The sequence below is a fragment of the Aspergillus multicolor genome (assembly GCF_047715735.1).
Source record: "Aspergillus multicolor strain CBS 133.54 unplaced genomic scaffold BDW74scaffold_2, whole genome shotgun sequence".
NCBI lineage: Eukaryota > Fungi > Ascomycota > Eurotiomycetes > Eurotiales > Aspergillaceae > Aspergillus > Aspergillus multicolor.
Window position 1 is genome coordinate 2,190,615 of NW_027395953.1, and position 11,661 is coordinate 2,202,275.

Sequence of the window (11,661 nt, forward strand, 5' to 3'; positions counted from 1 at the left end):
AGAAGTCAGGAGAAAGCTACCTGGAAGCAATATGCCGCGGTTCCTGGCTGTGCCTATTTATATAGCTTTGAGCTGCATTGCAGGGATCCCGGCGGCCTGGTATTTAACTATGGAGTATGCACCTCCCTTTGGGCCACTCTGCCAGTCACGTCAAGAAATTGGGTGCTCAATCTGCACGCCCAGCTCTAAATCGAATCAATCAACTTGGGTGCCTAGATGGTTGATAAGCCCTAAGTTCTTAGGGCTCTTGGCAGGTCGAATGTCGATTAGGTCAATATAAATGAAACGCCGGTCCACGATATAACAATATCCATTCGCTGGCAATATGGACTCATGCATGCACCCAGCCTCTATGGTAGTCTCCGGCTGGATATGAATACGATCGAGTACGGGACTGTTAGGCTGATTTCCCTCCCGCAGGGAAAGGAGTCCTAACAAGCACGAATAGAGATCCCCGGATGTGATTGGCGGAATATATTTCAGAAGTCTTATCTTGGAAGCGAGTGGAGAAACCGTATTTCAAGGTTGCTATACGGTACGCGAGGAACTGGGAGCTTAGAGTAGACTTCAGTTATGCTGTGCTGCCCTGCGATCCATGGATACCCCGATATGAGAGCCCGAGCCGTTGAATACCGTACCTTAACTCAGGTAGGGATGATCAAGCAAGAGGCTTTGGAAAACTGGAGATTGAATGTGTTAATCAACTATCGAAGGCTATTTCTTGGGGGTTTATATAGACAGATTCTTCCTAGCCTATGGTAGCCGGATCTCTTCAACCTTAGACCTGCAGAGTTTCTCCGCTTTGAACTCAAGATCTTGAACAAACTCCATACAAATACAAAACTCTGTGATCTATGGAATTGGAGGCAACCGCTGCAATCCATGAGTCAACATACTCCGGCTCGTCGAATTTAATGCCTTACTCCAGGACTCTCCACTTATGCTGACACCCGAGTGCGCCGCTGTTTTCCATTCTCCGGGCTCTAGCTAGGGATACGTACAGTTGAAATCTCGTAGAGAACTTGCAAGTCCATGGTTGCCGACAGATACATACCGTAAACCTTGGATTATATATACCCGTGTACAGTACCTGGGACTCAAGTCTCGTTTCTGTGAACATACAGGCGGAATATGTTGGATATTCTGGTCGACCCTTCCTGCGGCCACAACTCAACTCATCCTAGTCCAAATGTCCACTCCAAATGCTATACCCATATCCTCGTCATCGATGCCAACGTTCCTACACCCTCCAAAAACAGACACCCTACTCCTCCGAAATCACCCCCAAGCACCCCACAGCCCTCTGCACACTGCTAACCACTCCAACCACATACTCCGGCACCGAAGAGCTATCCCACTCGTCGAAGGCACCACAGACCGCGTCGCTTATGAGGATGATTGGGTCTTGGTCGGCGTCTTGGCGCGCTTGAAGTTGTGATTGTGAGTTTTTGGCCCCAGCGGTATTGCCGCTGGAGATGGAATCGTAGTCGAAGCGGAGGGGGAGGTTGGATAAGGTGGGCGTGGCGAAGACGGGTATATGGAGTAGGGAAAGGAGAGAGAGGACGATGGTGAGGTAGAAGTATGCCATTGCTGGGTTTGTGAAGGGGTGTTTCTACCAAGGTACTAGCTGATAGGCGGGTAGGTAAGGATCGATGTCCTGAATTCTTTCCCTTTAGGATAAGAAAAGAGGTGTAATAGCTCCAGGAGTCCGAACTCAGTACAACTGGGCTAGATATCGATATTTATACCTAGCCCACCTGCTTTATACCTAGGGTCATCGCAGTTTTACGGACACGGAGGAGAGGCGCGGACAGAGAATAAATACTGCGGTGTCGGGTCTTTAGGGCAGTCTTGAGTTTTATCTCGCTGTGGTCCTCGGCTGCTGCGCATTCATATCATTTCGGAACGTAGAGGAGGCCGTGCTAGTGTAACCAGCTCATGAACTTTCTGCAGGGGATTTGTATAACGTACCAGTATCTGGCCAAGGATACCCGAAGTATTTCGTAGTTGCCCCCTACGTATATGGCCTTGCTCGAATTCCTTGCAACTCAGAATGCTAGATACCTTACGTTATGGTAGGTAGGGAGGTCTGTTCCTGAGAATATGGCTGCATAATACATATGGTAACATTGAGAATTCCGCTGGACTTGGAGCTATACGAGTTGGGTATCCTAGGGTATGGTCGTCTAAATACACCTGCAGCTGTTGTCCATCCGTTCGAAGATATAAGCGTTTTCCATCCAATAGGCTCGTCCGTCCAATTCGAGTATGTTGAATACCCAGACAATAGTACGGTAGTTTCCATCAATCCTCAAGTAGGTAGAGCAGGGAGGTCGTTGAGCGCCTCCCCTATCCATCTTATCCCATCCATCTCCGTCTCCAGCCCCATCCTACCTATCCCACCTAGATAAGTAGATAGATAGACACCAACCTAGGTAGATAAACAGCAACTAAGAACTCCATCTTCCTAGCACCCCCAAATCCTCCAGCGCCGCCCGCACAGCCTCCTGAAACTCCGCACTCAGCATACTCATATCGACATTCAGAAGCCGCGCGCATTGCTCGCGGCGAAGCTCTTCCCACTCGTTCATGGGTTCGGCAGGTCCTGGCGTGTCTGTAGTGTCTTCACACTGCCATCGCTTTTTGTGCTGCTGTTGATGTTGGCACAGTTGTTGTTGAAGGTGGCGAGCTCGGTGCAGGGAAGGTCGAAGGCGAAGAGGGTTGAGCTGGAGGGGTTGTTAATGGAGGCAGGCGGAGTGGGGATGGCGTGGGTTTGGTGGAGGAAGGAGAGGCTGGAGAGGAGGAGGGTGAGGTGGAGGAGGGCCATTTTGACGGAATCTAGATTAGGAGTACTACCTAGAAATCAGTTTCTTGAGAATATAAGTTTGTGGTTTGCTGTCTCTTGCTTCATACAGATTGGGGTTTGCCTGGCTTTTATATGCGGGTTTATGGCTTCTCGATGAGATAGGCAATCTGAATCACCCCCGTGCCTGTTGAAATAAGCTTATGCTCAAGCTCATGCTCGTGCTCGTGCTCGTGCTTTCAGCTGATTCAGTCTTCCTATCTAAGTGGGTAGATACATACCCTAGGCATGGTACTTGCGATGTATTTCAACTGGTTCACAAGAAGCTTTTAGTTGCTGCCCATCAACTTCGCGGGGGGTTTATGACAGTACAGTTCACCTATGTTCATCCTACCGAGGTAGTGTAAGGTTCATGCACCGCTTGCAGGGCTGTAAGCTCCATGGGTTGCGCATGTGTGCTCCGGGTTATAGGCAAGGTTTTGCACCTCTAATAGCCTGACACGCCGAGATCACCCAACCTAGCGGACCTAGGTAGATAGTGAAGTCCCCTAGACTAGCCCTGGCCTTTCAAGGCCTATCCGCAGATGACCGCACTACTGACTAGCAAGAAGGCATTGCGGAATCTGGCGGTAACCTTAGTGGACAGTATGTACGCATGCACGGTGATGAAACTACCTAAGTAGGGGTACCTTGGTAATTATGGTAAATTTCAGTTGCTGGCTGTCCCGAAGTCGTTAGCAAGAGTGAGTAGTGCTGAAATTGATTCTGTCAGTAGAAACCATAGAAGTCTTGTTCCTGCCATGCCGTGGGATTTTCCAAGGTTCTTGACGTTTGGACCTAGAATCTGCCACGGCTACTACCATACGGTATACCTATCTACACTGGCTTTAGCAGCGATGTCTACGGGCGCCATGGATCTGTTTTCATTTACGCAAGGCTTACTTCACTACCATAAGTGGATGAGCCAGGTTATATGGACATGATCCAGGTCAAGATGGATTTGTGTTTCCAAAAGCATTCAGCTACATACAAAGTCACAGCTTCTGCCCCAGTAACGAGCGTTATTCGTCCACCAGACCGTTTGATCCGCTAATCCGTGCTAGATATGTTGAATACCCACCCGCCCTTCATGGCCTTGACGTTGAGTGTTTGACCGCGTGCGATTCCATACAATCCATACCTATCCCAGATGGATAGATAGATTGCCGAGGAGGCAATTAGGCAGGTGATATTGATCACCTAAAAGATGCCCCCGCCGCTACCACCACCACCACCTCCACCAGAGCAGCCCAGCTCAGAAACCAACTGCTCAACCGTGCTCGCAATCTCCGCGGGCAGCGCACTCAGATCGGCGCCCTCAAGAGCCTGACAGACTGCCTGGCGGAGCTGTTCCACAGGGTCTGTGGTCTGACGCGCCTGCAGCATATTCATGTTGGCGCAGTTGTTTGTGTTGAAGGTGTTCATCATGCCCGCGTATGCCGCAATGAACGATTTTACGGCAGAGAGACGGCGCGTCACCTCGGGGGCGATGTTGTTGGGAGTTCCGGAGGGAACGGCGAGGTTCAGGAAGGGGGTGACATTGTTGTTAAATGTGGTGAGCTCGGCGCAGGGGAGGTCGAAGGCGAAGATATTGCTTGGGTTTGAGGAGGTAGGAGGGGTTGGGACGGCGTGGGCGCCGAGGGAGAGAAGGAGGACGCTGAGGACTGGGAGAAGGCGGGTCATTTTGGTTCGCTTGTTGCTCTCTTTGCTTGATTTGGTTTGAGGCGATGTTTGGAACTGCGATGGGCGTGGGTTGACCTGGTTTATATAAACGTTTAATGCTTGGCCTAGGCCATGAGGATCTGGATGAGATGTGTACTTTGCGGTGTATTTTGAGTGCAACAGTCTGAGAATGTCCAACTACCAGGGCAGTATGAAATACCCCGGAGTATACTCTGACACGGGGTATTGCGGAGCCCCGGCATGGAGTGCATGAACTGGTTACACCATCACCAACCTGTAACATCTTGTCCTAGACACTTGAAACGCGGGGTGAGAGCTTTCCACATAATGCTGGCATAGTCACTGTTGCTGTCAAGGTGATTGTGATATATGAGAAAGTGGACCATTAGCTGCCTTGCACAGCAAATAAAGGGCCGGCGCAGGAAGCCGGTAGCGGCAGGTTTTCCGCGTACATAACTGGCTGTCTTGAACGGTATCCCGGATGATCACTGTGGCCTACAACGCCTGAGCGCTTAGGGAGGTCGGGTAACCCTAACCCAGACCCTGGCTGCCATCACATGTATGTCCGAGTATACTGTACAATTCTCTTCCTGCAGCGTATGTGACATAGACGGCGGTATTCGCTTTGGCCTGGACTGGTCCATATGCATGTATGGCACACCCTGTCGTTTCGAGGGCTTCTCGTCGTTCATCTATCTTCTAATCGGACAATCCCCGTCCATCCCAGCCCCCGGACCCCATTTATCTTTGACATATTGCCGCAAGAATGTTCTGGTTGTCACATTCTTGTCCACATAGTCAATAATATCATTGACCGTATACCTCTTACTGATCTCGGGGCATTTCAGGACCATATCCGTGAGGTAGACCAGAAACACCAGGTCAACTTTGTCCGTTTTGTTTGTAACATCCGGGTCTTTGTACTGAATGTGGGCTGTAGTGCTGTAACTATTGGATATCTTGGTGTGCTGCGTGTCGTCACCGCAGTTGTCGGAACTAGAATCCTCGCTGCAGTTGCCAAAGTCGTCGTCTGTGACGTGGCGCGGGTTGGAATCGTTCGGGACTAGTGGGCCTATTATTAAACCAACTCAGGGGCCATTGCCTTCAAACCATTTTCATACAGGAGTGGTGGAACAGTTGTACTATTCTTCGGTGAATTCAAGCAGTCAAGTACAGAAAGAGCCACATTTCCTGGGACATCAGGGATGTACGCAAAGGTATTGTCGTAGGGAGAAATTGTGAGGGCGTCTCCAATGCTAAAGGAGCCCTGATATAGGTCATATCGGATCGAACCACTATTCATAAGGATGACTCTTGGGTTGGTAGATGTCTCGTTCTTGATTGTCGCATTGAGGGCGTCCTTGACCAGGGTAAAAATGTTACCCGCCGAGTCCGCCGGGCAGGCAAAGAGGTAATACGACCGAGGCATGCAGCCAAGCACGCCGGTTAGATTCATACTGACCCGGTTCTTCTAGATGTCGTCCGAGACTTTGCGGCCTAGAGGGGTGTCGAAGCGGCCCGGTATATCAAGCTCGGTGGATCCGATAGAGTGATAGGCGAACGTCCACCGATTGAAGTGGAGATAGCGTCGGTCGATGTAACACGGGTCTGGGTCCAGGATAGCACTGTCACTCGGCTCTGATGGGCATGTTCGAGTGGGCACCGAAACGCCTGAGGGTAGGGTCTTGCTCCCATTCCAAGCGTCATTCGACACTGCACCCCGAAGTGCAACCCATCCGACCCTATCCGAGTATCGCCCCGATTTCAGACCAGAGGAGCGAGCGCCAAAGCACTTGAAGTCTCGCTTATGGGTATGGCCTCCCAGGACCTGAATTGGCACCTTCTGGCCATGCTCCCGAATGTAGGCCTCCAAACAGACCAATGGGTTCTCTTTTGCGTAAACACCGTCGATCACGCAGCCCTTGCGGAGCTCGGCATGACCGATCAGAACGTATATATCTACGTCTTTGACTTTAGTGCATCCTGAAACCATTGCTCTTTGGCAACCTCCTGGTATCCCCTGACGTATGTGCCCGCCTTCTTCATGTCCAACTTGAAATCCAGCAGTGTGAACCCAAACGCCATCACTCGAAGGCCGCGCTTAGTGGTAAAGTGACGATAGAACTGTCCAAGGCTGACGTTCTGCCCGTCAAGCTCGATGTACACATTGCTGGTGAGGAACCGGTCACCGTATATCCGTGAGAGATTGGCGTGGATATCGCGGGTCCCTGCCGCTGAGTAGAGATCGTTGTTTCCGACCGTGAGCAGATCATAGTCGAGGCTCGAATAGCCCACTGAAGACTCGCCCGGGGGACGTCTGTGCTATCGGATAGACCGTTGCCGTTCACAAGGTTGCCTAAAGCTATGGATTAGCGACATGTCGCCCCAAGTTGTGTACTCATACCCGTATCGACGACGAGCAGATCAACATTCAGTTGATCCGCTCTATCTCGCATATTCTTCGCAAAGGAAACAAGGTCTGCCCAATCGGCTCCATAGTTCACTTCGTTGAGATGACCTTCTAGCCATCCGTGTGTGTCCGTTGTATGGAGAAAGTTGACCTCGCCCCAGGCCAGTCCCCGCCACGGCCCATCTGTCGCATTGTTGGAGTTGGGCTGTCGGAATGCTCTCAAATTCGAGCTTGTATCATCGCAAATTGGGTCGGGGTCAAGAGTACTGGCAAGAGTGGTGGTCAGGGATACCGCAACGAGAACATAAGGAATGATGATCATCATGTCAACGTATCACAGCGACGAGAAGAGATGTGCAATGATATCTTGGTGTATTGTGAGATGACGGCCCATAAAGGCCCAAATTCCTCGTTAGAAAATACAATGATAACTCCTTCGGCGAATATGAGGATGGCGATGGCGATGGCTCGAAAGATGGAGGACGAGAAGACCGGGAATACAGCGGGTGGAGGTAGACCCCCCAGACAGTCGCTCCTCTCAAAAAATGCTTGCAAAGGAAGAAACCATGGTAATTATACAGGGTAAAACGGTGGTACGATGATCAGGCCAGTTATTACTCGATCCAGGCAACGGAGCCCATTCCCGAAGGTGGCTTCTTCATAACAAGTCCCAATCGCACTATTCTCTCAAATTAGGTATTCATGTCATATCAATCCTGAACAGCCGCTTTGTCCTATATTCCAGTCAATTGCACCCCCTCAAAGCGACCACAACCGAGCCAAGGTACATACCGTTCTCCCCAACCTCCTCTCAACCGGGTCTATCAACTATTCTACGTATACCTATGTCTACAGTATAATCGAGTCTACTTCCAGTATTAACAGAATCATCTAACAGTGTCTGGTCGCGCACGTGGATAGCGCAATCTATATCCGCATGCGCGGCCATCATGATGATATCACGACCTGAATAACTTCTTTTCGATTTCATATCAGCTCAGGGATAGACCTTTTCAGCTGCCCGATTAAGTATATTTGACCAAATGCTACCTAGGATGCCGCCATTCGAGGCTCCGGACCCCCATCACTTCCGCAACGTGTACATATTCGCAGCGAATGGAGACCATTTAGGAGGTAAGAGCACCGCTAACCAGTGACCACATGGATCGCCTACCGTAAGTTAGAGGTACTAAAGCATCATAGCACTCTACATCAACGACCCACCCCAAGTCACAAACGCATCCTTCTACCGGATCTGCACGCACTTCATCAAATCCCCACTACCCCAAGAAGCATGGGCCATCCACCCCATAACCCCCATGGACAATTTCGCGTCCAACCCGCTTCCCCGCTCCTCATTGCCCCTACAAAAAGGCCGCTATGTTCTTCTAGGACCTGAAATGCAACGCATCAACGCAACGATTACCGACGAACCGGCTCTGCACCGCCTGTACACGCCCGAGTCGTTCAGCCCCGTCTCGAGGAACGGGTCGCCGCGGGACCCGCGCCATTTACGCTTCGGTGAGCGCGTCTACGAGCGAGATAAGGCGTGCGCTATTACCGGATTCAAGCCTCCACCTCCGCCTGATCACCTGCTGGGGGTTAGGGCGACGCATATCTTCCCGCTTTGTCTACGGCAATTGTGGGTGAGGAATGGGTGGGGGGATGAGTGGATTAAGTCTGATGAAGACGAGGATGAAGAACTGATAGGCCCGGATAGGCTGTATTCTGCTCAGAATGGGCTCTTGCTTGGGGCGTGTGCGAGGTCCTTTTTTTGTACGTTTGTTCTTACGGTTGATCCGGATGTATGTCTTTCTCTCTCTCTCTTTCTTTTTTTTTTTTCTTTCTTTCTCTCTGTTTTTTTCTATTTTTTTTGTTTCTGATCATTGGATGCTGACAGGCAACAGGACGACTACCGCGTCGTTTTCCTGTGCCAGGACACTCTTGGCTACAACGGACGAAGACTCAGCGAGACCGCAATCGGCAACGTCAGCGACGAGTGTCTGCGGTGGCACTTCCACCAGTCTATTTTGACGGCTGTGCGCGGGATGGGAGAGGGGAACTGGGATGACGATGTCATCTATGAGAATGTCATGGATTTTGGGGACTACGATGAGGAGGATAAGGAGTTGGAGAGGGAGAGTGTGAGGGGGGTTACGGAGTGGGCGGGTGTGTAGTGAGGGTAGCCCGCATGGGTTGTTGTGGTTCTGATCCTAGTTAGGGCTAGACTTGCTACCTACCCTCGCCGTTCCCGATATTATAGCAACTAATCCAAAAACATATTGATGATTGTTTAAATCAATGAATAGATCAACAAATCCAGATGGGTAGTCTCCGTCCATCGTATACCTATATACTTTTAAGCCTGTCAAACAAGTATAAAGTTCATTCTCCAATCCATGCATTCCAATGCCTCTTGCTTGCGTCATGCCCCTGAACACCCCGAAGGGAAGCTTTACTGAACACCAGACATATAAATAAGTCAACCACAAATCTACAGCCATCCGCCAGTGAAACAACATACCTAGCCCCGGAGAGTTGGGGGTGTAGCAAGAGGACCGAAGTCTTATACACAAGTTTCAAGACACACAACCCATAGAGGCTTTACGCTCTACTCCGGAGTGTAAAGATAGATAGCACTGTGGAGCAGCAGAGTGGACTCGCCCGCTAAAGTGGGCAGGAATCGACGCTCTCTAACTTGTTTCGGAATCCAGGCAAGAATTTTACTGTCTCCAAAGATAAGGGAACGAACACCTTTAGAGTCTCTTCCTCAAGCTCGTGTTAATCTGTAGCTCATGGCTTTTTGTAACCTTATTCCTTGGAAGCCAGAAAGACTGAGACTACGTTGATCCTTTCTTTGACAGGGCTCAGAGACGATCTGCGGCCGTAACCCTAAGCCAAGACCCGGGGCTCACGATGTCGCCACCAACAGGCACAACGGCAACAACCAACCCATCAAACCCAGAGGACGCAAAGTCGACCCTCAGCGCAGCAAGAAAATGCCTCATTCTCTTCATCGTCAGCTGGAACACGCTGGTCGTAACATTCCTCAGCACATCGCTGCTGGTCGCAACGCCCGAAATCTCGTCCGATCTCCACACAACATCCGAGATCCTGAACATCACCAACGCAGCCGTGCTAATAGCCATGGGGTGCTCCAGCCTCATCTGGTCACCACTAGCTGAAATATTCACCCGCAAGCGCAGCTACGACACTGCAACACTCGTCATGCTCCTCGCCAGCGTGGGGACCGCCCTCGCACCCGATATGGCGGTCTTCACGGCTATGCGTGTGATCTCGGGGTTTACAGGGACGTACTTTATGGTCGCGGGGCAGACGGTCATTGCGGATATTTTTGTGCCGACGGTTAGAGGGCGTGCGGTGGGGTGTTTGCAGGTTGGGAGTGTGGCGGGGAGTGCGCTCGGTATGTACTGACCCCTATTGACTTCTTCTTAGTGGATTGGTAGGGGTGGAGACTAATATGGATGGGTTCAGGGCCCTTCATCAGCGGCGTAATCGTAACATTCGCGCACTGGCGCGACATCTACTGGCTCCAGGTTGCCATGGCAGGACTGGGCTCTGGTCTATCGATCTTCGCGATCCCCAATATCCAGAGCGAGGTGAAGCAGCTTTACGAAGAGAAGACAGTGACCGACTCAGATGTCCAAGCGAGCATGCTATCAAGATTCCTCTCCGCACTGGCCCGCTTTAACCCCACAAAAGTCTTCAAGCTCTACCTCCTGCCCCAAGTCTTCCTCTCCGATTTGATCTGCGGCTTTCTTGCTATCACGCAATATGGCACCCTCACGTCCGTCCGACACGTCATCAACCCGCGCTTCGGGTTCACGACGCCGCTGGTCAGCGGGCTGTTCTACCTTGCGCCGGGGATGGGGTTCATTGTGGGGAGTTTAGTGGGCGGGAGACTGTCCGACCATACCGTGAAGCGGTATATCAGGAAGCGTGACGGTGTACGACTCCCCAAGGACCGACTGAACAGCGGGTTCGTGTACTTCTTCGCTGTCCTGCCTATCTCCATGATTCTGTACGGCTGGTGTCTGGAGAGGGAATTCGGGGGCCTGGCGTTGCCGATTATCCTTGCCTTTTTGATCGGGACGGGTCTTATGGGGGCGTGGAATGGGTTGAATACGTATTCTGCTGGTGAGGCCCCATTTCCCTCTTTTGACTTCATTCTCTTTTGCAGTTATTGATACGGATGTGTGTAGAGGTTATTCCCTCCCAGCGTGCCGAGGCCGTCTGCAGCAAGTACATCTTGCAGTACATCTTCGGAGCTACGGCAACTGCTGCTATTGTACCGTTGATCGATGCCATTGGGATTGGGTGGTCGTTTACCATGTGTAAGCCTGGTCTCCTAACAGTACGGAATGATATGACTGACAGGTTTGGCACAGTTGCATTCCTGAAACTTATCGGTGGAGGCCTACTCCTCATCATTGCGAGATTTGCGCCGGATACGGGGATTTGGGCATATGCGAGGTAGATACTATTGTATGAAGCCCAGGGCTAGAGTAGATAAGAGGGTATAGAGTACAAAAGCAATATTATGTCTCGGAGGGTCACCGTTTCCTTGCAGAACACCGGTCAGCGGCGAGTTTGGTTCTGGACACGGAGAGGAGTCCTTGTGAGTAGGCCACTCGTCACTGCAGTCAGCTTTTCGTGAATCAAGGCTCGAAAGATCGTGAGCGGAGTATTTCATGAGACGTGTTCT

At 51.0% G+C, this 11,661-nt stretch overlaps 6 protein-coding genes across 6 annotated transcripts; 2 read left to right on the forward strand and 4 right to left on the reverse strand.

The window, feature by feature from the left end:
- Positions 1-1,264: 1,264 nt before the first annotated feature.
- BDW74DRAFT_173848 (uncharacterized protein) lies at positions 1,265-1,588 on the reverse strand (the record flags this gene model as incomplete). Its single annotated transcript, XM_073727884.1, has 1 exon — positions 1,265-1,588. One exon carries the CDS (start codon positions 1,586-1,588, stop codon positions 1,265-1,267), a length of 324 nt encoding a protein of 107 aa, XP_073589117.1.
- An 862-nt stretch (positions 1,589-2,450) lies between these two features.
- Positions 2,451-2,827, reverse strand: BDW74DRAFT_173849 (uncharacterized protein; the record flags this gene model as incomplete). Its single annotated transcript, XM_073727885.1, has 2 exons — positions 2,451-2,614; positions 2,668-2,827. The coding sequence occupies 2 exons, from the start codon at positions 2,825-2,827 to the stop codon at positions 2,451-2,453; spliced, it is 324 nt and encodes a 107-aa protein (XP_073589118.1).
- Positions 2,828-4,042: 1,215 nt separating this feature from the next.
- On the reverse strand, positions 4,043-4,525 carry BDW74DRAFT_173850 (uncharacterized protein; the record flags this gene model as incomplete). Its single annotated transcript, XM_073727886.1, has 1 exon — positions 4,043-4,525. One exon carries the CDS (start codon positions 4,523-4,525, stop codon positions 4,043-4,045), a length of 483 nt encoding a protein of 160 aa, XP_073589119.1.
- Positions 4,526-5,217: 692 nt separating this feature from the next.
- On the reverse strand, positions 5,218-7,446 carry BDW74DRAFT_186405 (Ser/Thr protein phosphatase family protein; the record flags this gene model as incomplete). Its single annotated transcript, XM_073731258.1, has 6 exons — positions 6,924-7,446; positions 6,861-6,887; positions 6,533-6,819; positions 6,088-6,455; positions 5,636-5,982; positions 5,218-5,588 (listed from the first exon to the last, which is right to left on the reverse strand). The coding sequence occupies exons 1-6, from the start codon at positions 7,258-7,260 to the stop codon at positions 5,218-5,220; spliced, it is 1,737 nt and encodes a 578-aa protein (XP_073589120.1). The 5' UTR covers positions 7,261-7,446.
- A 544-nt stretch (positions 7,447-7,990) lies between these two features.
- On the forward strand, positions 7,991-9,112 carry BDW74DRAFT_173853 (HNH endonuclease signature motif containing protein; the record flags this gene model as incomplete). The annotated part of the gene is made up of 3 exons (XM_073727887.1): positions 7,991-8,069; positions 8,139-8,740; positions 8,843-9,112. 3 exons carry the CDS (start codon positions 7,991-7,993, stop codon positions 9,110-9,112), a joined length of 951 nt encoding a protein of 316 aa, XP_073589121.1.
- Positions 9,113-9,851: 739 nt separating this feature from the next.
- Positions 9,852-11,433, forward strand: BDW74DRAFT_173854 (uncharacterized protein; the record flags this gene model as incomplete). Its single annotated transcript, XM_073727888.1, has 4 exons — positions 9,852-10,359; positions 10,431-11,093; positions 11,159-11,290; positions 11,345-11,433. The coding sequence occupies 4 exons, from the start codon at positions 9,852-9,854 to the stop codon at positions 11,431-11,433; spliced, it is 1,392 nt and encodes a 463-aa protein (XP_073589122.1).
- Between the last annotated feature and the right edge of the window lie 228 nt (positions 11,434-11,661).